The sequence below is a fragment of the Chamaea fasciata genome, unplaced genomic scaffold (genome assembly GCF_029207755.1).
Source record: "Chamaea fasciata isolate MVZ Bird 193981 ecotype frontalis unplaced genomic scaffold, bChaFas1.0.hap1 SCAF_7, whole genome shotgun sequence".
NCBI classification, from domain to species: Eukaryota; Metazoa; Chordata; class Aves; order Passeriformes; family Sylviidae; genus Chamaea; species Chamaea fasciata.
Window position 1 is genome coordinate 57463155 of NW_027094092.1, and position 27141 is coordinate 57490295.

The 27141-nt window shown below is 54.5% G+C and overlaps 1 protein-coding gene and 2 long non-coding RNA genes across 3 annotated transcripts; 2 read left to right on the forward strand and 1 right to left on the reverse strand.

The window, feature by feature from the left end:
* Positions 1–270: 270 nt before the first annotated feature.
* On the reverse strand, positions 271–4377 carry LOC136292807 (uncharacterized). Its single transcript, XR_010721968.1, has 3 exons — positions 4332–4377; positions 3655–3704; positions 271–357 (listed from the first exon to the last, which is right to left on the reverse strand). It is a non-coding gene; the product is annotated as an uncharacterized lncRNA (long non-coding RNA).
* A 254-nt stretch (positions 4378–4631) lies between these two features.
* LOC136292806 (uncharacterized) lies at positions 4632–5677 on the forward strand. The gene is made up of 2 exons (XR_010721967.1): positions 4632–4699; positions 4905–5677. It is a non-coding gene; the product is annotated as an uncharacterized lncRNA (long non-coding RNA).
* Positions 5678–7680: 2003 nt separating this feature from the next.
* Positions 7681–10887, forward strand: SIX1 (SIX homeobox 1). The gene is made up of 2 exons (XM_066189017.1): positions 7681–8527; positions 9548–10887. The coding sequence occupies exons 1-2, from the start codon at positions 7968–7970 to the stop codon at positions 9834–9836; spliced, it is 849 nt and encodes a 282-aa protein (XP_066045114.1). The 5' UTR covers positions 7681–7967; the 3' UTR covers positions 9837–10887.
* Positions 10888–27141: the final 16254 nt, after the last annotated feature.

Genomic DNA, 27141 nt, shown 5'->3' on the forward strand with positions numbered 1-27141 from the left:
CAGAAAGGTGTATCCCGAATCCACTGCATGTTGGTTCAGCTCCAGCTTCTCCCGGATTCTCAAGATAAGCATCTATTTCATTTAGAGCCTTTTTAGTTATGACCTGTGAAGAAGCAAATGTCCTTTTGAAGATCTCCCTGCAACAGCTGCATGCCAGAGATCCCGGCCAAGTTACTTGAAGAGCTTAAGGATCATGCCCCACGTATTTAAAAAAAAATAAAGTGCAAAATAAGATTCTGCAGCGGGGCTGAGAAGGGGCATGAACTTACCTGTCACTTGTGATACGTGAGAAACCGGTAACTTCTTCCCTGCAGTCACCACCTCCAGAATCATTCCAGATGAAGTTCCAACAGGATCCTGCTGAAATTCGAAGTAGTGAGTTACACCAGGAATTAATTTATTGCAATTTGTCGTATTTTTCCAAATACAAAATAAATCGGTTGTTTGTTTTGTTTTGTTTTGTTTTTCGCCGTTCAGATGAAAGATATATATATGGCTGTACAGATGTGATTTTCTAAGATCCAGTGGCATGAAACCTGAAATGCCCCAGCAAGATTCAGGAGCGGGTTTTAATCACCATGGAAGCACGACACTTTTGAAGGTCTATGAAATTATACACCCAGGTCTGAGAAGAGTAAACTTATCCGTCTGGGCAGATCTGCTGATAAACACAGACGACTCATTTTCTCCTGGAAAGCTGCTTTATAACTTGTTTGAAAAATAATAATCAGTTGTTAGAGAGACAGGTTTGTGCCGGGAAGAGAAAGGAGAAAAAAAACAGCTCTGGGAGAGCCTTTCTGTGAGGGAAAAGGAAAGGCAGTGTGAAAGTATTCCCTGCAATTTCAGGAGATGGAAGAGAAGACAGGCTGAGCATCTCTCAGGGCCAGACAGAGCGAGGCTGGCGACGACAGAGGCATATGGAGACCCACCCAGGGCGCAGACAGACCGGAGGACCCCCAGACCTCGGCTTACGCAAGGTGACCTTTCCCCTCTCTAAAATTTCAAAGCTGGCGTTGCCGGCGCTGAGCAGACTGTGTGCCATATGTAACATGACCTCAGCTCTGCTCTGCCAAGCCACTGATGGCATCACTAATGAGAGGTGAAAGGTCCCCTCCTCGCAGCCAGCTTGGAAACCCACCGGGACGGTGGGTGCGGGATGGGGCCCCCAGCAGTGGATGGCTGAAGGCAGGACCCCACTGCCCCATATTCCCACACGTGGATGCCCACTGAGCCACCACAGGGACACACACCCATCCAACAGGGTGATGGTGCCTCTTCCCTTGGCCCAGCTGAAAGCGCCACAGTCCCCCAGCAGCGGAAATATTGGTTCAGTACCCGAATGCAAAGCACACAGGCAAACAGAGCCTGGGATGTAAATCCTGTCCCCAATCCAGCTGCCACCCTCGCAGCCCCCGGGCAGCAGCTTCCTCCCGGTATGGGTCATGCCTTGGCCAGGTGGGGAGAAGGATTTGTGCTGGGGGATGGCACAGAGGGAGGAGAACCCTCAAAGTGCCTGCCTCGATCCAGGGGAGGACCCAAAAAATCAAAAAATTCATTTTTTCCCCGAACATTTTGAACAAAAATCATTACAATAACGTATTGCAGGAAAAAAAAAATAAATCAACCATCATCCTTGCTGCCTTTTTTATTGTTGTTGTTGCTGTCCTTTTTAAATAAGAGGATTTGGAGTGGTTTTGTGCAGTTTCCCCGGTGTCCAGCGCCCCCGTCCTTGCCATCACCTAAGGCAGGGACAGACGGGACCCACCCACACGCCAGCCCCGAGCTCCCTGCCCCAGACGTGTGGGGACGGGCCATGGGAGTGCGGGTGCGTGTCACAGGTGCGGGCGTGGGGTGCCCGCGTGGGTGGGATGCGGAACCCGGGTGGGTGCGGGAGCGTTCACACGGCTCGGTGTGAGCACCCTCGGGGGTCCGCCCACAGGTGAGCGGTGTGTGCCCACGGGAGTGCGGGCAGGGTGTCTGTGCCTCTCGAGGAGTGGGCATTCGGGGGAAGGGAGATGTCGCACACACGGGTGGGGCGTGCCCGCGGGCGGATTTTGGGGTGCGGGCACACGGAGGGGCACAGGTGGGAGCGCACACGCGGCGTGCGTGGGGCGACACGCGGGTGGGTGTCCCGGCGCGGGTGCGGGCTGCGGTGCCCCGCACGCCCAGTTCAGCCCCGGTACCCCGCGGGAATCGGCCGGGCTGGAGCCGCCTCCCCGAGCGCAGGGCGCGGAGAAGGCGCCCGTGGTTTGTTTCGGTTCGGCGGGTGACTCATTCCTGGCAGATGCGGCACCGCGGAGGTGCAGCGGGGACCCACCCACGCCCTCAGTACAAACACCCCACCCGAGACCGTGCCGCTGCCTCCCCACGCAGGGCCGGACCCCGCGGGGAAGGGGCTGCGTTCACCCCTCGCTGCTCTTCTGCCGGAGTTTCATTTTTACATCTCATCCGGCGCTGAGAGATTCAATTATTCGTTTCAAATGTTATTCTGCCCCTCGCTCTCAGCACAGCCTCCGCTCACAGGGGCGCAGACTAAGCTGCCCACGCGTGCTGGGTCGCTCTGGGATATATCCCGCTGCCGGCCGAGGAGTGGCTGCAGAGGGGCAGCTGGGGCGTGTTTTTTCTCCCACGGAGGAGCCGCATCCCGAGGAAATATCCTGGCGGCTGCGGGGAAGCAGCTCTCGAACCCGCGGCAGCCCCGCGCCTGGTTTGGCCGCGGCCAAATTCCTGCTGCGGTATCTTATTTTTTTTAAAAAAATTATAAAAATTAAGAAAGAGGCGCAAGTTTCCACTAACATCGCCTCGTGTTACGGCGAATGCTATTACCCTGGGAAAAAAAGCAGGAAAACTATGTCGCGGAAAAGCAGCGCTGATAGCGCGCGTCCCTGCGCGCCCGCGGGGGGATCCCAGCACCCTTTTTCTCCCCTGGGCGTGGGGATCGCACCCCCGTGGTGGGGCTGCAGACCCCCCCGGCCGCCCTGAGCGGCTTTGGGGCGGTGTGAGCAGCTGATGGAGGGGTGGGGGTCTCCCCCTTTGTATGGGGGGGCTGGAAGTAATGGGGGGAGCTGCCGCAGCCCGGATACCCGAGGGCCGTGTCCGGGACACCAACACGCGGGGGGAGAGGCAGCACAGCCCGTGCCGGCTGCAAGGAGAGCCGGCAGGCTTCCGTGCAGAAAAGGAGTTAAACCCCGCCGTTGTCCTTTGATTTAGGAAATGGCTCATCCAATTCAGTTCCAGATTATTCAGGGGCAGGCTGCCTCGCTCGCTCCCTCTCTCCCCACACCAGCCCAAACATCTTGAAGTAATCAGCAGCTGAGAACGGAGACGTCCCCCTGGCATCTCAGGTTAAAGAAGGAGGTCCAGGAAAATGTGGTAGAGCCATTACAAGAAACCTGAGATGCATTCATCAGAGACTCCAATTGCCATCGCATTAGGATTGATTAGAGACCAGCAGTACCGTAATGACCCGGAAAGCGGGGCATACGGGGATTATTAATATCAGACTTCTCAGAGGGAGAAAGAAAAAAAAAAAAAAAAAAGAAAGAGAGAGTAAGAGAGAGAGAGGAAAAAAAGGAGGAAAAGAGGGAAGAAGCAGGAGGGAAAATTTAAAAAACAAAAGCACATCGCGGGGCTGCTACTCCGATGCAGACTTACCTGAGAACACAGGCTCCGGCGAGCCGCACGGACGAGAATTTACCTAACATCTGAGGGGGAAAAAAGCAAACAAACACGGAAAAAATCACCTCTGGACCCACTGAAATCGCCTGCCCCCATGCACGGCTCGCACAGAAACTTCCAGCGCTGCGGCCATGGGGCCGGGCGAGCCACGGCTCGGGGGTCCCAACCGGGGGCTCCCCCACCCGGGCCAAAAGATGCCGGTCCCCGGGCTGGCGACAGCAAGGACAGTTTGAAGAGCCACCGAAGAGGAGCACGGAGACCTCGGTGGCTCGTCTCCTTCTCAGTTCCCTGCGCCAAAACAAATCAGCCCCTCCTGGTCTCGGTTTAAATGTAGCTCACTGGATAATTAACTCCATCTTTCCAGCCCTGCTTTAACTGTTTATTTAGTGTCACCCCGTATTACCATCACTAGCACTTTCCTCTGAACAGGAGGAGCTGGAGGGTTTCACCTCCCAAAAGGAAATTCTTCGTAGCTTAAAAGAATCAGCATGCAGGAGGTACATTAGCGAAGAGGAAAGGGGGGGACGGGATCTGGGGGTCCCATGGCAAAAGCAGAAGGAAATAAGGGTGGAGGTGGAGGGACAGGGACAGAAAGACGTATCGGCCCTCGGAGGAGAAGGAAAAAAAAAAAAACCCAAACAACGCGTGATCACCTCTAATCCTTTGAAAAATGTCCCGGTAAGTGAGCGAAGAAAGAGCCCTTTGTGCCCTGGGGATCGGCCACATCGGGAAGGCCTTATCCTCATCCTTATCCTGCCCCAGCATCCCGGCCCGGCCCGGCCCTCCTGCGGCAGCCCCGGCCCGGCCTGACCCCTCTGGGTGCGGGGGGACCCCCTGGCCGGGCACCCCCGGGGCGCGGGGTCCGGGCAGGGACGCGGCCCCCGCCTCGCGGACACCGGCTTTGTTTTTACAGGTGTCGGGAGGGCAATTTACTAACAAGTAATTAAAGGTCGCACCGGTTTGCAGGCGAGCCGGGCCAGAGGCTCCTGCAAAGAGAGAAGAGCGGTGCATATGGAGAGGGGTTTGTTCTTCCTCATTAGAAAATAGAATAATAAAGGATGGGGGGAGAGAGGGGGGGAAAGAAAATACAAATCCTTTATTGTTGGGGAACAAGCCGGGAAGCTGGCTGTCTCCCTGCGCCTCGCATTCGGCAGGGAAGGCGGCGCGGATCCGGTATCACGTTGCAGATCCTCACTGGAGATAACGAAATGCGATCTATTTTTCAGAACAGCAAGTGGATGGGAAAGGAGCCTCCACAACACAAACCTCATTGACTTAATGGGTCGGTTTTGGGTTTCGCCTTCGAAATGTTCGGCGAGCGGCAGCGTTGTGTTTCTGCCTCGCCGGCTCCCAGCCTCCAGCCCCGGTTCTCATCCCGGCGAGAAGCGGCTCCCCAAAACCCGCTGCTGGTTTTATTTTGTTGCGCTATTTGTTTCCTTCAGACTCTCACACTGAAAGAAAAAAAAAATTAAATTTTACTTTTGATTGGGGAAAAGCTTTATTTCTAAGCTCGGAAGGAGATGGGGAATGTATTTGGTTTAATGTTTTTCTGCTTTGTTTTGATTTTCTGACGAAATCGAGGAAAAACCCGCAGCGCGTTGCGTGGGCTCCATCTTCATCCCCGCCCTGCGTTGTACAAATACATCGAATAAATAAGGGAATAAATGAATTTCCCGCACAAACAGAGCCGATGGGTGCCCGAGCAATGGAGGCGAGCAGAGGAGGCTCCCCTCGTTCGGCCGCCACCTCTCCGCGGGCGCGGAGGTGCCAGGCCCCGGCGGCGGGGGCAGCCCCGGCCGGGCCGGGCGGGGAGCGGGCTGATGCTGCCGGGGTGATGCTGCCGGGCTGCTCCTGCTCCGCCGCCAAAGGAAGGACCGAGAGGGGCCGGCGGCAGCTCCGCGCCGTTGTGTTGCTGGGTGGCTTTTTGCTTATTTGCGTCTGCCCTGTTTATATTTTTATTTTTTTGAGCGGCCCGAAACTCTCTTTTTTGTTGTTGTTGCTGTTTTTGTGATCATTTTTTTTCAAGGGCTAAATGGGATGGGGTGTTCTGGAAATACATTTGCCTCTTTCCGCGGTTCAAAATGAAAGGTTCCCAATTTTTAGGAAAACCAGCCCCGGAGCCTTAACGAAGATTGATGCTCAGCGGTCCTCGCCTGCAGCAACTCCCAGGTAGATCCCGGCGGGTCTGTCCCCTCCTTATGTGAATTTTGATGAGACGGAAGAATAAGGTCCCGCTCCAGAAGCAGGAGGAAGCCTCCGCTCAGCCCTCGCCCGTGTCTGTCAGCTCTTCCGCCGGCCGCATCGGGATAATTTGCTTATTCCCAGCAAGAGCGGTGTTTGTTTTGGTCGGCCTTTTACTGGAGGAAAAAAAAAAAAAAAAAAAAGAAAGAAAGAAAAAAAAGAAAAGGAGAACAACAACAAAAAAAGAGAACTGTGAGGGCAAGAGAAGCCCGCTCTCGTTACAATGCCCAGGGGCTTCCCCAGTCCCGCGTTGCGTTTCTCTCCTCCTCATCCAGAAGTTACAAACCCTCAGGTCCGCGCTATTCCCGAGCTGAGTCCCTCGTTAGAAAGAAGAAAATAAAAATTTAAAATGAAAAACAATAGAACTGAGGGATGGGGGAACCCACCCCCAGGCTGTACAGGGCGCTGCTCCTCCAGGACGCGGCCGCGGGCGAGCCCATGCCTTATAATTCTGCGCACTTGCTCCAGACTTTAGGGTATTAGTTGATTTTAGAGCCGGGTTTAAGGCTTCGTTCCGGTCCCCACACAGCTGCCTTGTCAATAAGGATCTGTTCCAAGTAGACATTCCTTCTGGGAGGACATTGCAGCTCTTTAAGACTTCATCTGCAACATCATAAGTACTAAAATAAAATGGCAAGGGAAAATTACCAGACACATGGTCATGGGATATGGAAGCGCCCTGACTCCAGCGGACATAGTACAGTCGCTGTACAGACTGGGTGGCAGGGGCTTAATTTAAACAGCCCCGAGACGCGAAGTACGTGGGAAAAACAACAATCCGAATTTAGGAAAACATCGGCCTTTCCCACGTCGTGGCGCGGGCAGGGAACAGGGAGCGGGCAGCGGGAGCGAGCTCCGAGCCCCGCGGCCGGGAGCGGGCTCCGCTTCCCTTGGAGCAGAGAGCTCGAATAAATCCGACTTGGTAGGTCAAATAAATCCGACCGTCTTAGTGAGGACAAACAGGTTTTAAAGAGCCCCGCGATGGCTCTTAGCACCCGCGGAACGAAGTAATTCCTGAATCCAAAGCGTTCTGGAGCGTGCTTAAAATACGGGCTTCGACTTATCTAATCAAAGATAAATACAGCCATAAAGACACCCCCGGCCCCCCGCGCCCTGCCCTTATCTCACCGCATTGTCCTCACCTCCCTGCTGACAATAGATTATCTTTGCTTAGGGAGCCTAATTGTTTTCTAATTTTTAAAATAATTGCTTTCGAGCGGGGGTGTGCAAATGAGGATTAGGCTAACTAAAGCGCCGCCGGTGGGTGCAGCGCCGCTGCCCGCGGTCTGCACGGGGCTGCCCCGGCCCGCCGGTCCCCCCCGCGGCCACCGGGGCAGGAAGGGGCGCACGGGCCCCGCGCGTTATCCAGCTCTTCACTAAAGCGTTATTTATCCACCCCCAGCTCTAAGGTAACTAAACACGGGCTGCCTTGGCAGCGGGCTGGCGTGGAGGCAGGAGTTTTGGGGCGGAAAAAAAGTCGGGAGGAAGAAAGCAAGCAAGCAAGACAAGAGCCCGGCCGGCAGCGGCTTCCCCGGAGATGCGCCCGGGGGCGCGGGCGGCGGGGCTCCCCCCGCGGCCGCCGGGGCCGCACCCGCGCAGAGGCGGCGGCGGGACGCGCAGCCGCGGCCGGGGCCGTGTCCGGGGCCGTGTCCCCGCCGCCAGGCCCCGCCCGCCCGTGCCGAGGCTCTGCCCGCCGGGCCGGGCTGGGCTGGGCTGGGCTGTCCGGGCTGGGCCGGGCCGGGCCGGGGGTGCCCAATCAGCGCGGCGCGGGGGCTCGGGCGCTTTAAGCGCGGCGGCGGCGGAGCGGGGACAAAGTTCCCCCCGGCGCGGCGACGAGCATCCCCGCTCGCCCGACACACGCCGCCCTCGGCCGCCGCGGCGCCTCCCCGCTCTGGGGTCGGCAGCGGGACCGGGATCGGAATCGGCACCGGGCCCGGGCCCGGCGGGCGCCTACCCCGCGCCCCTCCGCCGCCGCGTTCCGGCGGGGTGCCCGTCGCTTCCTCGTCCTCCTTCTCCTCGTCCTCCTGCGGCCGCCGCCGCGCTCGGCCATGTCGATGCTGCCGTCGTTTGGCTTCACGCAGGAGCAGGTCGCCTGCGTCTGCGAGGTGCTGCAGCAAGGGGGGAACCTGGAGAGGCTGGGCCGGTTCCTCTGGTCGCTGCCGGCCTGCGACCACCTGCACAAGAACGAGAGCGTCCTCAAGGCCAAGGCGGTGGTGGCCTTCCACCGCGGCAACTTCCGCGAGCTCTACAAGATCCTGGAGAGCCACCAGTTCTCCCCCCACAACCACCCCAAGCTGCAGCAACTCTGGCTGAAGGCGCACTACGTGGAAGCCGAGAAGCTGCGGGGCAGACCCTTGGGCGCCGTCGGCAAATACCGCGTCCGCCGAAAATTCCCTTTGCCCCGCACCATCTGGGACGGCGAGGAAACCAGCTACTGCTTCAAGGAGAAATCCCGGGGCGTGCTGCGGGAATGGTACGCCCACAACCCCTACCCGTCCCCCCGGGAGAAGCGGGAGCTGGCGGAAGCCACCGGTCTCACCACCACCCAGGTCAGCAACTGGTTCAAGAACAGGAGGCAACGGGACCGAGCGGCGGAGGCGAAGGAAAGGTACGTGCCACCCCTCCGCTCCCCGCTTTTCTCCCTGCTCCACGGTGCCGGGGGGCGTTTGGGAACCCCGGGAGCTGCTCCGGAGTACCCGGAGCCGGATGGGATAGGAGCGACGAAAACACACAGCTCCCTTCAAATCCCTCTTTTTTTTTTTTTTTTTTTTTTTTTTTTTTTTTTTTTTCGTAAACCGCGTTGAGTTTTCCCCTTCCGTGGAAACCCAAATCGGTTTTTCACCCGAGATCCACTCGACCTCACCTGCCCTGGGGGAACAGCGAGCCCCCATCGTCCTCTTCCAGGCCGCTCCGCCGCCTTTGTTTGCTGTCTGCCTTCCCGAGTAAACCGGGAGCGATGCGGACCCGGAGCCTCCGGGAAGCGGTCGGGATGCCGGGCCGTGTGTTGCCGGGAGTCGAGCAGGGTAGCTCTGAAGCTCGGAGGAGTGAGATGCAACTCCGGGATGGAGAGGTGGGGGGAAGCAGAGGGAGACCGGGATGAGGACGCGCTGGCCGGGCCGGGCCGCCGCCCCGTACCGAGGCCACCCCGGCAGGCGACGCGGTGGCCTCGGTGCGCGGCGGCCGCTCGGCCCGGCGAGGCAGAGAGCCACGGAGGGCATCTCCTTCAGCCACCGAGCCTCCTGGAGAAAACCCCGCACCCAGCTCGTCCCCGGGCCGCACTTTCATTTTTAATTAAAAAGAAAGAAAAACCTCCCCTCAAAAAAAAAAAAAAAAATCCCTTCCGCCAATTTTCCCTCCTCACCTAAATTATCGGGCTGCTCAGTGTACTTATTTGTAGGAGGGGTAAAAGAAATAGGGACGATCCGTTATGAAATTATTAGGGTTACTTTTTCCCCCTTGAGAAGCGTCTGCTCCACGCTGGAACTAAACGCGAAGGATTTACGGTGGGCATTAGCACAATGACGATCCCCGGCGCCTCATGCCCGCCCTAACATCCCCGTTGTGGGATTTTTTTTTCTCTTTTTTTTCTTTTTTCTTTTTTTTTTTTTTTTTTTTTGCCTTTTCGCAGAGAGAACACGGAAAACAACAACGCGGCCACCAACAAACCGAACCAACTCTCGCCTCTGGATGGGAGCAAACCCCTCATGTCCAGCTCCGAGGAAGAGTTTTCTCCTCCCCAAAGCCCGGATCAGAACTCGGTCCTGCTCTTGCAGGGGAACCTCAGCCACGCCAGGAGCTCCGGCTATTCCCTGAGCGGCTTAGCCGCATCCCAGACCCCTCACGGCCTCCAAGGCCACCAGCTCCAGGACTCGCTGTTGGGACCCCTCACATCCAGCCTGGTGGATCTGGGATCCTAAAGGCCCTCGGCGGACCGCCGGAGGATCGGGAGAGGAGGTTCTGCTCGGGGACAGAGGCTCTGGGTTGTACATAGAGGACAGCACCCAGTTTTACAGCTCACCCGCTGATTCTTAACGGGACTCTCGGCTCTTTTCACACAACCCCACGTCGGCTCTTGCTGCAGTTCCCCCTCGGCGTCTCCCACTATCACCACGATGTTTTGTTTTGTTTTTTTTTTCTTTTTCACGTAGCCAAACTCAGAGAGCGGCAATAACCCTCAGCAGCCCTTCGAGTTCAAACGAGTTGGTCCCAAAGGGAATTACAAAAATAAAAAAAAAAAAAAGGGGGGGGGAGGGGAAGGGAAAAAAATGAAAAGAAAAACCCCAACCCCTGCTGGATCTGATTCCACCCAAACAAATCCCAGCGCCGCGGGCGCGGTGGGGCAGGGCCGGCCAGCGCATCCCTGCTGCTGCCTGGCCCTGTCCCCGAGGAGCTGGGACGGGGACAGAGGGAGAGAACCGCTGGACTGAGCCCTGTGTCGGAGTGGGAGGAGGGAGGGGAGGTTACGTTTACATTTTTCATATTTAGCCTTATCAAAAAGATTTCGATGTAGTTTAAATTAAAAAAAAATAGGAAAAAAAAAAAGAAAAAAGAAAAAAGATAGAAAAAAAGAGTGAAAAAAAATTTCCAAAGCTGCAGTATTAGAGTTTTACCAAGTGCCTGTGTCTGACCGCGGCCGTGCGAGGCAGATACTGAGTGGGCTCCCGTGGACCCGCGTCCCCCACCTTTCTCCTCTTCGGTGGTGAAAAGCATCGATGTGGCTAAAAATTAGGATAATAATATTAATAATAAAAGTCGGCGGCCATTTCCTCCCAAACTGCCCCTCCTGTTCCCCGTTACCTTCTCCCGTCCGTGCCCGCTCGCCGCCTCTCTCCTCCGGCTTGCAGAGAGCCCGCGGATGACGCTGCCTGTCTCGAGTATTTGTTACCAAAAATCGCATGTGCTTTCGGGTTTATTTTCTATTGTACCTAAACAGTCTAAATTAAACTACGCTGATGGCAGAACACCCAGGCCGCGCTTTTCTTTGCAGGGGCCAGCCCGTGCCACTCTGCCGACACTCACCCCCTCCCCACGGGCTGCAGCGGAGGTTCGGGGCCGTGGGGAAGGCGGTGGCTTTGCGAGGGAGCAAGGACGGGGACAGGGGACCCGTTTAGCCCGCGGTGGCCCCGAGGGATCCGGGCACCCGGCCGGGAGGGAGCTCCTGGCCCCGCCGCCCGCCCCGTCGGGGCCTCGCTGGTGCCGGTGCTCCCTGTTAGCGTTTTGCATCATTAAGTGCGTGTTTATTTAAGTCGCCGCCGCGTTTGTGCTCGGGGTCTTGGGCCATGGAGAAATGTCACCCTCTGCAGGAGGGTCTCGCCCGGCCGGAGCGCTGCGTGTCCCTCCCGCTCGGTCCCCAGCGGGCCCGCCGGCCCCGGCCCCGCTCCTGAGCCCCTCACGGAACCCCCACCCGCGGCCGGGCGGGGCAGCGGATCCGTGCCCACCCCTCGCCCTCCTGGGCTCCGGCTGCGGGGGAACCAGGCCCGGGATACCGGGATGTTTTCCCTCCTCCCTCCGGACGAGTCCCGTCCGCCCCCTCGGGGGAGCCGGCCCAGACCCCGCCGGCCTTCCTGCGCCCACCACCCTTTGGGGGGGCATGGCCGGGGCCGTGGGGGACATCCCGCCCGGCCGGGACACCTGGTGGCTCCGTGGGACCGAGGGCGGAGGGCGCAAATCCCGCGCATGGATGCGCAAACCGCGCGGGGGACGCGCAGCTCTTTGCGCTCCTCTGCGGCCGCGGGAGGAGCCGGGGCAAGACCCGACCTTGTGCGGGGAGCACGGACATCCCCCTTCCCCCCCCCCCCCCGCACCTTTTGGTGAATAATTTCTCTCTTGGTGTGCAGCCACCCCCACCTCGGCTGCCCGGCTGGGGAAGGGGACCAGGGGCCGGTCCTGCTGCGTGACCCGCCGGGACCTTAGGGGACAGGACACGGCGGTTCGTGCCCCTCGGTCCAGGCTCGCCCTCTCCTCCCTTCATCAGCCTTCCCGGGGTCTCATCCAGTCCCACCTGGATCTGCCACAAAGCAGCGCAGCCGCTCCCGTCCCCTCGGGCAGAAAAGGGGAAGCCCCGGGGAAATGAAGGATGTTTTCAGGGTCAGCAGCTGCGGGGTCTGCGCCTCGAGGATGGGTAAGCTCCAGCTCCGTTTTTTTTTTTTTTCCCAAACCACGGGCTCGGTGAAGAGGAAGGATAAATATTGCCCGGGGCTCCAGCCCTGCGCGGCAAGAAAGCCAAGCAAGGACTGGCAAACCAGGAGTTGTTTTCAAAGCAAACAGCTCAGAGGCGCTTCCTGCGTGTAGGCTGGGACAAGGTTGATTGTCGAAGAGCTGGGGAAGATGCCATGGGATGCTCCCCATGCCCAAATCCCCCTTTCCAGCACACACCTGCAGACCGGGGGTGGTCTCAGCCCCCCCGGCCTCAGAGCTCTACCCACCCCCGGCTCTCCATTTCCCCAAGAGGAAGAGGGACGAGGTTGGCAACAGGCAGAAAGGAGGGATGGAGGGTGCTGAGGGCATCCCGCTGGAAATAACTCCCTGGCCAGCCGTCAGGTAGGAGCAGGGAGGCCCTGGAGCTGAGCCAGGCACAGGTTGCTGAGCTCTCCTCGATTAGGCTTGACCTCGCAGCAAGCTTTTCACAGCACAAGCCAGCCTGGGGAGACAGCCTGAGGCTCTTTCTCACCTACCTCTGCTCTGTATTTCCACCGGCAGGAAGGAGTTAATTCGTCCCCCCCGACATCCCGTCCGCCCCCCAGGACAGATTTCACACTGTGTCCAGGTCAGCCAAAAAAAGGGGAGGAAACGGAGAACAGCAGAATGATTAATTCTACCTGCTTTTCCCATGAGTGATCACCTGCTTTCGGGGTCATGAATAGCAGGTAGCTCTCTCCGTCTCCAGCTCTGAGAGGCTCATTTGTTTGGTGACAGCTGAGTGACAAGACCTGAAATCCGAGCCCTCAACTTTGCCTGATGTGTGGATAAAACCCTGGATGTTCCCTCAAACATTTCAGGAAATGAAAGTTGTAACGCGATCCCTTGTGCGCCCACATCTCCCCCAGCAACACACAAAAGCTCAAAGGAACCTTCTCGGATTAAATTCAGCCTGGAGAGGATGGAAGGAAAATGGAGAGCAGGCTGAGAAAGCTGGAACTGGCAGGCTTTTCTTCAGCACTTATTGGAAATGTCTGTCCAAAGCAGGGATTTAGAAAGGTCACCTCTACCGTAAGAGCTTCTTCCTCCATCGGAGTCAGACGGGCAGCCCGCTGCTCCCCAGCCCATCTCCACCTTTGGGACAGCCTGGGGAGGCCTGTGGGGTGCACTTAGATTCCCCAAGCAGGAAATTTAATGTATAAAAGGCAAACACCCAAGGAGAAAGCCAGCCCCCAGCTCTCTCCTGGTTTAATTTCCTGGGTCACGCTGAGGCAGCGCTGTCCTGACCACAAACCACATTTCTGCTCTGCCCCTGTCCTGCTGCAGCTCCTGCCCACCCTCCTTCCCCCCTTCCACTTCCCCCTGCCCACTCCCCTGTCCCCGAGGGGCAGGGAGAGTGCTACTCTGCTCCAAAATCCTGAGCCAGGTGCTGGCAAATTCTCCACAGGAGCTGCTGGTGAGGAGTGGATGCTCGCTCAGCCCGTGGATTTAAGTCCAAGATTTCCAGGCCTGGCTCCCTAAAGCTTGCGTATCCCCAGCTGGAATTCCAGGAGCCCTGAGCCAGGATGTGGCACATTTGTGCTCTGTGTCTTTGCACACCAGGCCTGAACAGCCAGAAAATCAGAGTTTCATTTTAAGCACTCGGGTTTGGGAATGTCAGCAGCTGGAATGAGTCCAGGTGTGTGGTGCTGTCAGGATTAGGCCAAGGCATCCCAACTCCCTCTCTCCCGGGTAGGTGGTTTTATGGAGCTGCCTGTCACTAGGCAGCCTGTGTGCTGTTATCCAGCCTGAAGATAAAGTACTATTTAACAATTGTTTAACTATTCCTGAAGTGCTTCTGGATCTGCAGGCTGTCTAAAAGAAACAGCACATGCCCCGAGATAACTCCTCACCTCTGAGCTTCTCCCGTGCTGCTGCTTTTCTCCAGGCTGCAGCTCATGAATGCTGCACAGGTGGAAAATCTCTGTGTCTGCCCACCCAATGTGCTTTGCTGTCAGTAATTTGGCACCCAAGGAAGAGCTTGCTGCAGGGTGACACCTCTGCAGATTGCTCTCTGTACAAGCAGCCTTCAGGGCAGGTGCTGCAACATGCCCCATGTCCTAAACAGCAGCAGAACACAGAGCTGCCACATCCTGGCTGTGGCAATCCTCGTCCAAGGATGGATTCAGCTGTTCCTGTTGGGGCTTAGGCTGTCAGGTTTTCTGAGGGCACTGGGTGCTGTGTGGGGAGAGCAGAGGTGGCAGAGGCCGGATCTGCAGGAGCTTGGGTGCAGAGTACAAAGTAACCTGAGACACTGTTGTCTTTCCCAGCCGGATGGGGACACAGTTTTAAATATGGAAATGAAGGAAAATTTGCTTTAATCTTCAGGCAGAGAGAGCAAATCACCAGGCTCCCCAGAGATTTTTAGTGCTCACCCCAACTGCAGCCTCATGGTGCCTGGAAGGAGGGCACCAGGCTGAACCCTCTTCCCATGCCACCCTGTCTTTCCTTCCAGCTGGACTTTTCACCAAGTGCAGGAACATTCCCTCTCTCCCTGTGGTTTGTAATGTTCACCCACATCTCCTCAAGTTTTAAACAGAGGTTGAACTTTCTCCGAAGCATATAATCCCAATCCTAATAATGAGGTTAAAGAGGCAGATTTAGTTCAATTACGGTTTCCTGTTTTCATTTGTCCAGTGCTTTTGGAAAATACCTCTGTGGGCAGACGACTCCTCATTCCTGTCTTAGTTTCTCATCCACAGCTTAGTTCTGCAGGGATAGAGATGCTTTGGTATCTGCCCAGGCTCAGATGAATTTCAGCTGTGGTAGAAAAGGTGTGGGAAATCCTCATGCCTGTGCCTCAGGATGGAAGAAAGGGGGAAAACTCTTCTTTTCCTGACTTCAGGATCAAAAAGCTTTTAAGATAATAGGTGGAGTGTGGATCAGCCCTGCTTTACAGGAGAGGAAACTGAGACCTGGGGAGATGACAGACCTGCTGAAGGTCAGAGCAAGGGCAGGTGATGGGGCTCTGCACTCCCACGCTGCCTCCCTTTATAGTCCCCACAATAAGTCACTCCAGCTTATCATTATGTAACACAATATTCCTAATAATACGAGACAAAACCAATTCACTAAAACACAATGCCAAATGATGCTTGTGGCTAACACTCCCTGAAGAAATGGTCACTTTTCTAGAACTGAAAAAAAAACAACCAAAAAACAAACCAAACCCACAAAAAAAAACAAACCCACAAAAAAAAAAAAAAAAAACAAAAAAAACCAAACAAACAAACAAAAAAACCCCACCAAACAAAAAACACCAAGCAGATTAGAAACAATTGGAAAATGAAATCACATCTGCAAACTGCCAGAGTGCTTCTCCTGAGCCCTGAAAGGAGCCTGTGTCTCCCCACCCCTGCTCCCACTGCCCTGTCTGGGGTGGTGGGTGTCACAGGGACCTGCAGCTCTGTCCATGAGGGCACAGGAGGGATTTTGTGGCAGTGCCAGGGATGCTGGCAGACATAGTGCATGCTTCTTTCAACAGAGGGGCAGCATCATCCTAGAGCAAATCAGAGAGGTATTTAGAGAATTAATATCTTCCTATGCCTAATGTCCTGGAGCTGGCAGGGAAATGAAGAGAAAGAGTTCAAGAAGGAAAGAACTCCAGTTTATAAACTGCTGTTCCCTTCCTGGGAGCCCTGGAGGTTGGGTAGAGGCACTGGAGCAAAGGAACTGCAGAACTTAACCAGGAATTCTGCCAGATGCTGCTTGGGTCTCCACAGCCAGCAGCTGCCCTCTGCCCAGCCGGCAGGACTTTGCTGCAGTAGCAGCACCAAAGTGAGTAGGAGCTGGGAGTGCTGTCCAGGCTCAGCAATGCTCATTGCAAGGGACAATTCTGTCCCCTGTTTTGGTGACTTCCAGCCCTGTCAGTAAACAGGACCCCTGGGGGTTTACACCACTTCTCAGTGGGTCTGGGATGGGGGTGCTGTGCCCTATTCCAGCCACCCCTGTGGTGTGTTCAGTGGGGGAAGCACATGGTTTTACACTGCTGGGGCAGCTCAGGCTGGGACACGCAGCACTGCTGCCCTGTGGGAGGGGGAGAGGCTGAAGCTTGAGCCCGGAGGAATCTCCCACCCCTGGAAGTGTTCAGGGCCAGGCTGGATGGGGCTTTCAGCAACCTGGTCTAGTGGAAGGTGTCTCTGCCCATGGGATGGTCTTTAAAGTCTCTTCTAACCCAAACCATTCTATATTTCTGTGATTCTGTGAATTTCTGTTTTCAGAAGCGCCCCTTGAGGCAACACCTCCAAAAGCGAAGGAGGTGCTGGATGAGGAAGTGGGATTATTTCTTGGGGGAACAGCACAGGGAAGGATGCAGGGATGCTGAAGCTGTGCTGTTCCCAGGAGACACAGTGCCTACTGGAGTGGACAGACATACACTGAGCAGCAAGCTGGCCAAGAGGCTGATGCCACCTGGGGCTGTACCAGCCACATCCCTTGTGTGCAGGATCTGCTTCTGAGCCCTCTGGGTCCCAAGGGTGACTTGGACTGGGTACAAAAAGCCCTCAGGAGGGCGAAGGCAAAGCAGGGCTTGATGATGGGAAAGTGCAGGAGGCTTGCTCAGAGCCCCCCACCTCTGCTCCGCCTCTGAACTCCCCAACACGCAGGGCTGGGCCGGAGGAGACCTTCAGCAAAGGGACTTTGGGGCTCTGCTGCTGGCCTGCGTGACTTGCAGGTGGAAGGGAACTTGGCACTGGGGTGGGGGGGACAGTGGTGTGGCCAAAGCCTGTGATGATCATGGTGAGGATGGTCAGCAGCCGGTCACCCCCACCACCCCACTCCAGTCTGCTCCCACTCAGGGCTGAATTCAAGCCCAGCAGGGAAGTTTTAGGAGAATCAAGCCCCTACACTGTGATGACTTTCAGGGAGGAGTTTAGCAGGCTTGATCCAGGCTCACAGCACACTGAATGTCCAACCAGCTGATCACAGTGGTCCCTTCTAGTTTATGGATGTGTCAAATTTGCTGATCAATCCTAGATAAGGAAAAGAGGTGATGTTGCATGATCCGAAGGCACCAGTACAAGAGGGGTTTATCAAAATCCTCTAAACCAGAAGGAAAAGAGGCAAAAGGAGCCAAAGCTGTGGATGGGACTGAGACATGACATGTTCCCCCAGCAAAGGCAAGTCCAAGGTGAACACCACAACAGCTGTGCAGCAGCTGCAGGGTTAACTTAAAACCTCAAACATTTTCTAAAGGACAAACCCTGACTTGCACGGTGATCTTTTGTGCCATGCCCCAGCAACCTCCCAGAAACCCAGCCTGGATGTCTCATGGGTGCATTCAGCCCCTGCCACTCCGTGCCCTTGGGCAGCACACGAGGGGACTGTCCTGGCAGCTGAGCACGGTGTGGCATGGGATGGCACTGCAGGATGTGCTGTCCTTGGATGCCCCGGCATCTGGGTCTGCACCCCCCTGTGCTCCTCCGGGTGACGTTTAGGGGGCTTGGCTTTGCTCAGGATGTCTCTGTGTCCTCATCCCTCGCCTCTGCCAGGGTTACGTAGCCGCAGCTATTTGCTGGTGGCCTCCAGGGAAACCGTATATCCTCCCCTGCAATCGGAGACCAGGTGCCCACGCAGCTGCCAGATTTGAAAGAGGAGCTGGCAGGACGGGAAGAGGCCAAAACGGGTGTGCCGAGGGAGGGGGGGAATCACATCCAAATCACAGCCATCCCAAGCAGGGGGCCATCCCATCCTCACACAGAGAAGGACCATAGTGAGATAGGGAAAATAAAAACCCTATTCGTGAGAAATCTCTCAAGGCAACACGCAAGGGGCCGGGGGATGAGGCCAGATTTAAATCAACCTCCTGCCCAGTGATCCGTGAGGAAGGCTCAAACAATGAGCAGGGAAGGAAAGCTGAAATGATGGTCACCAGGAGAACCTGAAACCCGCGGTGGGGAAAACAAATAAATACAGCGAGCAGAGCCTTCCCCATCCCGGCTGAAGCAATCTGTGCTTATGCAACCCTACCCGAGGGCTCCCTAATCTCTGTGTACAATCTGGGCTGATAAGATTGTTCCCTGCTGAAAATCAAAACCACAGGGATTCCAGGCGGCTCAGCCGGAGTCAGATTGTCCACCTGAACACCGGGGCACTTTCATGTGGAAAAATAATCGCACGGTTATTTAGCTGAAATAAGGAGAAGGAGGGGAGAGAGAAGTTCTTGGAGGGTTTGGAAGTGGGTGCTGGATGTGTGTGTGCAGCATGGCAGGGACACCAGCAAAGGCCACCACCCCGGGGGTGAGATGTCCCCATGGCAAGACAATCGCTGCCTGAAGCAATCGTAGAAAAAGCAATGGGCTCTTGTCCAAACCTCGCTGGTTTTTAGTGAGAACAGCTTGGGTTTTTTAGGGTCCAGCGACTTGCAATTGGCAGCTCTGGTACAATAAACCCTCAAATAAGAGTCACATGAGTGACAGTGGAAGCGGCCATTGCCACTTTTAAGGTTTTTTTGAGGTGGAGCAGCACATGAATAATGTCTACACTGAGTGGGAGATAGAATACATAAACGTCTCCTATACATATCCATGTACATAGAGAGATAAATGCACCTGATAGAGACACTGTGTAAAGCAACTCACCTGATAAGCCATTCCCAGGAGCAAGATGTGCAGGATTAGATCCTTGTTTGCACTTATAAAGTAGACAGTGGAGGGGTTTTGTCTCTATTGTAGTTCTAAAAGCTGTGGTTTGGGGCATGTGCCTCAGTACCCACCTGATTAGATCCCACCTGCCCTGAATATCAGTCCTTTTCTCCAGAGGGAAAAAAAAAAGAAGGAAAAAAAAAAGTTATTTGGGATAAATGGCAGCAAGGGATTGCTTGGTGATGCTGGAAGTGGAACCTCCTTTCACTCAGAAGGGAGTGGGATGCTCAGATCCAGTACTCTGAAGAAGAGGCAGGACAGTACATGACCACCTGAAACAGCATTTGTGTTTATTTTATGCATTTAGCACCACATACTGACAGTTCACAGGTTTTTAATGCTGCTGAGTGGATATATACAGCAGAAATGTCCACTGAGGGGTTGGATGAAACGGGCTGGGGAGTTGGGCTCGCAAGCCCTTGCCAAGTTCCTACACCAAAGGCAAAGATCCTGGTAAAAAGCAGTTCCAAGTGCTATGTGTGTTCCTGTAACTCCTGCTCAGGAAAAATCATGTGAGCTAGCCGGGGATTAGCTCAGCAGCCAGGGTGGGCTGGGCTGCACATGTGGCATTATCACCTCAACAGACAGGCTTGGCTAAAAATGAGTAAGAGCCAGTGCACCCCCTGCTCTGACATCTCATTCCTCAGGTCCCTCCAGTGAGAGCAATCCTGCTATAAAAGGGAAATCTGTGTAAAATTGTGCTTGCAGATGGAATATATCCCTTTAATCTTGCAGAGGTGCCGTGTTCGCTGGGCCACTGTCAGCCCAGGAAAATGCACACACACACACACACACACACACAAAAAAAAAACAAACCCCAAAATAAAACAAAACCCCCACACACTCACAGTTTTTTGGGAGGCTGATGAGAAACAAAGTCCTTTAGTCCTGCCCATGGGTAGCATGTCCTGCAGTTACTGTCCTTCTCGAGGGCTTAGTGTTCCTGGCAAAGCTTATGTGAAATGAAAACGCCTGTAATTTTCTGAAATTCCTTAATCCTGCTTATTTTCTCTCTTTCCCCGAGAGATCGGAAGCCGCAGTGGTCTCCTCAAGCCCACCCAATAATTACAAGACATGAGCTCAACCCACTTCTGGCCAGAAACAACATCACAGGACCAAACACCAGGAACCAGCACTGAACCCTCGCAGAAAAACTGCCTGAGAGTCTGTCACCAAGAGCTTGGCAACGACACACCAGCCAAATCAAAGCAAGAAAGAAGGAAAACACTCATTTTCCTTCCTGCCCCTGTAATCCTGCCTTTCCTAGAGCCACCGACTGGCTGCTCCAATGTCCGTGTCCCACTTGCCTATTTCACCCCGTGATGCTCCTTTAGGTCTATTTGGCTGCCATTTTTTTTTCCCCAGATTTGACCCATTTATCTTTCCAATTTGCTCGAAAGGGTCAAGCCCTTCAGCAGTGCTGGGGAGAATGGGGGTTTCCAGCAGGAGGGTGGCATCCAGCAAAAAAAAAAAAATCTTCTCCCTGGAGAAATTAGATCAGAGCCCCGAGGAAGCCGGGCTAAAAATAAAGCCTGAACTCACAGAGGAGTTATAGGATGGGAACAGAGGCTGTGGTGCATCCCTGGTTTTATTCTTAGCAGGCACAACTGGAGAGATGGGTATCAATTTACTGGCATAAACCCGTACAGTTCATGGAAGGATGTTGGGTTTTCATTAAATGCTGTGCTGACAGTCACAGTTTTGCAGCGAAACGGGTTCTTTGCCTAAATCCCCCAGGTTTGCAGTGGCTTGTGATTGCACTTTATCCAGGCTACCTTGATTTCATGGACTGCTTCCCTCCTCCTGCTTTCCCTGTGCACAAGCAACAGGCATGTTCAGCCTCCTGCATCCCAGTGCTGCCAGAGTGAAGATGAGGCTTCTCTGTTCCAAGTCTTATAGCTGCACCAAAACCTTACCGTGCACAGGATTTCCCTGGACACCCTGCTCTCCATGGGTTGGGAATAACACCCCAAATTCTCCTGCTTGGTGGTGGGTGACACCATGAGGGTCGGTGGGTCCCAGCTGGGGGACGAGCTGTGGAGTGCCGGAGAGGATTCCGTGCCCCAGTGCTGAGCTGGGAGTGGGAGTATGGAAGTGGGAATACAGGAGAGGGAGTGCGGGAGTGGGAGTGTGGAAGCGGGAATACAGGAGTGGGAATGAGGGAGTAGGAGTGTGGAAGAGGGAATACAGGAGTCGGAGTAGGGGAATGGGAGTGTGGAAGCGGGAGTGTGTGTGAATGCGGGAATGGGAGCGGGGCTGGCGGTGCCGGAGCGGGAGCAGCTCGTTCCTGGGGCTGCAGTGCCACCTGCTGTCACCGCCGGCTCCCCGGTCATGTCCCTGCGGGGACACGCCGGGGACACGCCGCGCCTCTGCCTCCCCAACTGCCTGGAAATACGAAGTTAAGCGAGAAAACGTCAGCGGGGAGAAGGCAGCGCTGGGTCACAGGGATGGGGTGAGACATCCCACTGACCCAGCATCCTGCAGGAATCATCTCTTCTCTCCTTCTGGATAGTCAGACACGATCTTTTCCTTCCTTCTGTGTTTAAATGTGTCCTTCAGGAGCTTCACCATGAATTATCACCACTTCTTGCTGGCTCTGTGAAAAGCCTGGAATTTCCCCCGTGTCCATGTGCAGCTGCTCAGACCAACCTCTGCAATTCAAGCTCTTAACCTGAAAATCCGAGTGTCCCTTCCTGGGTCACCCATCACCAAAAAGAGGGGAGATTTAGATTGGATATTATGAAGAAATTCTTTACTGTGAGGGTGGTGAGGCCCTGGCACAGGTTGCCACACAGAAGCTGTGGATGTCCCACTCCTGGAAATATTCAAGGCCAGATTGGACAGGGCTTGGAGCAACCTGTGGTAGTGGAAAGTGTCCTTGCTCATGGCAGGGGGTTGGAAATGGATGACCTTTAAGATCCCTCCCAAACAAAATCCTTCTGTGATTCTATAATCATTTCCATTAACAGTGATAAAGAGAGTTTGTGCCCTGCAGAAAAGGCCAAAAGAGCTGCCATTGCCTCCATTTATATAGGGAAAAAAAAAAAAAAAAAAAAAGGACAGAAACCTAAGGAAAAATAAAAAGAAAAGAAAAAAAAATAATTTAAAAAGAGCAGGGACATCCTAGTTGCTGAAAATAAAGAATTAGGGGGAAAAAATGCTCATGAAAGCCAGATCCAGACTGGCTGGGCAGCTTTCAGAAACAACAACAATTAAGTTTGGAGGAAACCAGATACTCGCCGTGAAAATTTGCAATTCTTTGTTGAACAAACGTTTCCATGGAAAAGCTCTGTTTACCCTTCACTTGTCCTGTCAGCTCCTGAGCCCGGATGCTGTGCAGCTGGGCAGGCAGTGCCCAGAGGACCCAGCAGATCTGGGACAGAGCACCGAGCCCGTGTTTGCCTTTTTAATCTTCTACCTGTGTGGCTTAGTGCATGAAATGCATTAATTCCTCACAGGCAGCTCAGTTTTGGGAGGGAGGGCTGCAAGGGCCTGATCCCTGAGCGGGGAGCAGCTGCAGCAGGAGATGGCCAGAGATTGGGATGTGCAGGGGCCAGCGGAGGAGCCTGCTGGGGATTTTAGGAGAAACCTGCTGGAAAAGCTCACCAGGTCCAGCCTTGGTGTCCAGAAGTGCGTGGACAAAACCATGAGACTTTTAGGAGGAAAAGCCTCATCTTTGAAAGGTTAGACTCACACGCAAATGATCCATTTTTTTAAAATTCTTTTTTCCCCCTCAGTTAAGACCCAAAGCAGCAGCACATTTCCACCGGTCCCTGCAACCCCATCCCGGGATGCAGCCAGGAATCTGCCGGGCGCAGCTTTCAGAGCCAGGGAGGTGCCGACTGCCCCGGGCTGGACGTTTTCTTACAGCACCGCTGGGATCAGCAGGGAAGAGCCGCGACGGGGAGAGGCTGCATTCGAAACCCACCACTTGGACCCGGACGGATTGAAACGGGGGAAGTAAAAACAGGGGGAAACTTGGCTGCGGCTGCTCCTTTCGCAGGCTCCTTGCGCTGGGTCTTAAGGAGCCAGCCCACGGCGAGGGGTTTGCTCTGTGCTGTGTCCTGGGGAGCCGGGAGAGCAGCCAGGGAGAGCCGGGATCCGGGAAAGCAGCCCGTGTCCTCTGGCAGCACAGGCAGGGAAGCGGGGGAAGCCGTGCATGGGCTCCTCTGCTGGGGAGGGGTGGCCTGGGAGGCGCCCGGGTGTTGCTGCCCTGCGGGGTACAGCCCGCGCCCCCATCTCAGCACTCAGTGATGATTTGGGTGTCTCATTCCTGCACAGGGAAAGAGATTTGGGGCCTTCACTGCCCTTTGAACATCTGACTCTCAGGGTTCGTGCATCACATGCTGCTCTTGGCTGCATCCCTTTCTTCCTTGTCCAGTTGCTGTGCTCCCTGCATTGCTGGGAGTCTTTTCCTGCTGCTCCACAGCCCAGTGCCTTCAACACTGCTGCTGGGGACCGTCCCTTGCTCTGTGCAGCTCCAGCTCTGCTTTCAGCGGGAGCCTGTCCACAGCAGCTGCACCATTGTCATTTATGAGGCTGTGCTGACAAACACCAGCCAAGACCCCGGTGGGGACATGCCTTAGTCCTCCCCCACAGCCATCCTCATGCTCAAGTGTGTGTTGGGGACTCATCTGCCCTTCAGGCTCTGCCTGGTCCTCATCCCTGCCCTGTTCCCTGCCTCTCCTTTTCCCCTGAAGATGCTAAGTGCCTCTCCAGTGTGCCCAGCTCCAGCATTTCATCTCAACAGGCCAAGCATTCACTCCGTGCCAAACTGGCAGGCAGCTCACTTTCCTGGCACGTGGCCTCCTTGGCTTTCCATCCAGACTGATTTCTTTTAATTTTATGGTTGTATTTTTTCCCTCATCTTTAAAATTCACCATTGGTTTTGATTAGGTGTCTGTGGACTTGCAGCCCTTGGGCTTCCGAGAACGGGAAAGGGGAGGTCTGACGTGGTGGGTCTGGTGGCAGCAGCGCCTCAACCCAGCTTATCTTGCTTTTGGGAGAGGGGAACTGCTCTGAGTCAGGGGCCAAGAGGTGGCCAAAGTGTTTGCTTTTATTCCTGCATGCCCCCAGACTCTCTGCAGCTCCTGGGTCCCACCATGGAAATGCCACCTCAGGGAGGTGCCAGGGTGAGGAGAGCATTGGTGTCAGAGAAAGAAGATGGAGGCAAGTTCCCAGCCGTAAGAACAGGAATAATAGGGACAACCAAAGAAAGAAAAAATGCCTGAAGTGTGAAAGAAGTTGCTTATGCAGAGGAGGCCCGTGGTCAGCTTGGAGAAAGTGGAGGTCAGTCCCTTCCTGGCTGTGGCTTCCCAAGGGGAGATTCAGACCCACCTCTGATGGCCCCCTGCCTATCTCCAAACTGCTGAGGGTTTGTGCACCCCATGCTCCCTGCCCACCTGGGACAGCCAGGTGCAGAGTCTGTCCTGCACAACCTTCCCTCTGTGAGGTAATTCCTTGGGGAAAATAAAGAAAAAAAAAGTTCGTTGTTTTTTTTTCCCCCCCCCACCGATTGTGTCTGACCTGAGCCTGGTGGGTTCAGGGAATGGGAAGCTACAGATTGGTTTTTTGTGGTTTGATTTTCAGTGGTTTCACCTCTGGATATAAATGTTGGAGCAAAATTTGAATCGTTGGAGCAACATGTTGAATGGCTCTGGGTTGTCAGGATTTGCAGAGCCATAATGGGGCAGTTCCTGGGATAACAAGGGTTCGCTTCCTGGAAGGACATAATTGATTTGGGGTGTCCAGGAGACACATCTTCTCTCCCCAGTCCTTGAGCAGATGTGGTCCCTGCCTCACAGAGACCATGAGCCACCACAGAGGCAGGTTGGAGGGATGGACAACTTCTGCTGGGACTGAGGAGTGTTTTGGGTGGGACATCTGTTCCTAGGATAGCATCTGCAGCAAACACTTTTGCCCCCAGGGGAGATGTGGCAGGGTTGAAGGGCAGCCTGCTGTCATCACTGCCACCCAAACAGCTCCTGGGAGTCCCAGCCTACACCCTCCATCCTCCCCCACATCAGGGAGAGAAGGCAGTGAGAAGAGGACCTGGCTCTGCCCCAGGGCTGAGCCCCACAAACCCTACATGCTTTGCCAGACCCCAAAATATCCCAGCCCCTCCACCCTGCTGCAGTCCTTTCATTTTATTTTTAGATCCCTTGCTCCTGTTAGCTCTTTTCTATTTGTTTTTGGTTCTTATTATTCCTGGCTTCCCTCAGTGTTTTGCTTTCCCTCCTCAGCCCTCATCCGGATGTTTATCCTCACTGCTTGTTTTTCTGCTTTCCCGAGGTGCCTCCTGGTTGTAGCTGGGCAGAGGTCTGTGTTTCGACTGGGTAAGGGCTGGGACCAGACCATCACCTGGAGACCCCAGCCCAGTCCAGGAGTGGAGAAACCTCGGGCACTGTGTTTGCTCTGGGTAGGAACGTGGCTGGCGTAGGAATGTGGCAGCTCCCATAACAGAAGAGCTGGCAGCAGGGTGAAGGAAGTGGGGGAAAAAGGAGTTATCCCATCTCTAAGGAACTCCAGGGGACATTAGCGATGTAGCCAAGGTCACACAGGGGGTCTCCAGCAGCCCTGGGAGCTGCCTCACCCTCGTGTCCACATCACCTCGTTGCCAGTGTGGTCGTGCCTTGAGGTGTCTTGAAAACCAGGCTGGGCCAGTCAGTGCCTCTGCCTACTAAAACTTTTCCTTTTGAGCATAAATACACCCAAATCTGGCTCTGTTCCTTCCATGCTCACCACTGTCCCATGCATGGATTTTTCTGTGCATTTTCTCTCTGCCCACCCAGAAGTCATTTTCAAGTGTTTTTGGGACTCCAGCTAAGACACATCCCCATGGATGGAATGGGCTGTTGCTTCGTGGGCCCATAGGCTAAGAACACCTTTAGCTTTTGCTTTATTTTCTGTCTCACTGGGAGGAAAAGTGATGCAGTGTGAAAAAGGCACTGCAATATCTCACATCAAAGAGCCGTGATGGTTCTGGGTATTTTATTGCTGAATTGCAGATAAACACAGCACACGCTGAATTTGCTGCCAGAAATGTCCTGGATTCCCTTGTTAAATTATTTATTCCAGTGCAAGGGCACAGATTTTTATAGATTTCATGCTTTTGGTGATCCTCTGCGTTCTTCTTCCCAACAGCCTTTCTAACAGTGAGGTGCTCAGAGCCACATGGCCGTGGGGCAAGGAAGCTCCAACCACGGAGACGCTCACAGCTCATGGATGGGATGAGGACATTCTTTGATCTGTAGGTATTTATTTGAAGAACGACTCAGTCATGAGACCAGTGCAATAATCTGGAGCAGTCTTCCACCATTTTGGTACAGTTACAGTGAAATTTGCATCTGAGACATTAAAGAGCTGGTCTGGAACTCTGCACATGGGCACGGGGACTTTTTATTGCTCGACTTCAAAGAGGTTCAATAACAGGAACGAGCGTTCAGGTAGGGAAAAGTTCTTTTTTTTTCCATGTGCAAAAGTGTGCCAGAGGACACACAGGCATCCCTGCACACATGGAGTTACAGGGCTCTGGAGAGAGTTAAAACGGAGCAGGCTGAGGAGTTTGCATCAAAAATAGTATTATTTTTGGAAGGAAAAGTCAGCTGACACAATGGCCCAAGCTGTCAGGATCTTTTAGCTTTGGGATGGGGGGGGAGGGGCTGAGGGGGAGAAATCAAAATGAAAAGCACTCAGTTGGCTGAAAGGAATCAAAACATGGCAAGTTTTGATCAGCTTGAGGCCAAGGATTGCAGGGCTTCGTGAGAGGCGGAGTCTGAGTGCTGGGGACATCAACTCCAGGTCCCATCTCTGAGCAGCTGCCCTTGGGCCATGCACAGGGATGGGGGGGGCAAGGTGCTCCCCAGCGTGTCTGTCCCCAAGGGCTGGGGCTCCTGAGGGTCACATCCAGTCTGAATTTGATTCAGCAGAAGAAATGTAAACGTTTCACTGCACAGGCACTGAGTCCTGTCCCTCCTACATCAAAACTTGGCAGTAAATCTGAGCTTTCTGCACGTGTGGGGCTTTTTTCTGGATTTTTGATTCTACAGGCAGAGCTGATATTTTGTCGTTTGCTTGCTGCTTGGGGTGAAAACAAGTGTTATAAAAACCACGGGAAACATTTCATTCATGTTCAAAGCTGGGGAAATTTGGATCTCCTGCATCCAGAAAAAAAGCTTCCTCCAGGAAATCACAGGCAGTGCAGGACATCTCTGGCAGCGTGCTCACAGACATCCTTCCCTGCCCTTCCTCAGGACAAAAAAAGGTTTATCTGCCTGATTTCCTTGTTTCTCTGCCATCCCTTTTGACTCCATGGCATATGGGCACACGTGCACATGCAGATGTGCACACCAGGGACCTGAATTTTCCCTTATCCCTGGGTGGGGATGCATCCACTGCCATCACT

Coding starts and splice junctions, on each gene's coding strand:
- SIX1 (XM_066189017.1), top strand. CDS start 7,968: ATGTCGATGCTGCCGTCGTTTGGCTTCACGCAGGAGCAGGTCGCCTGC. Junction 8,528..9,547: donor GCGGCGGAGGCGAAGGAAAG/GTACGTGCCACC, acceptor GCCTTTTCGCAG/AGAGAACACGGAAAACAACA.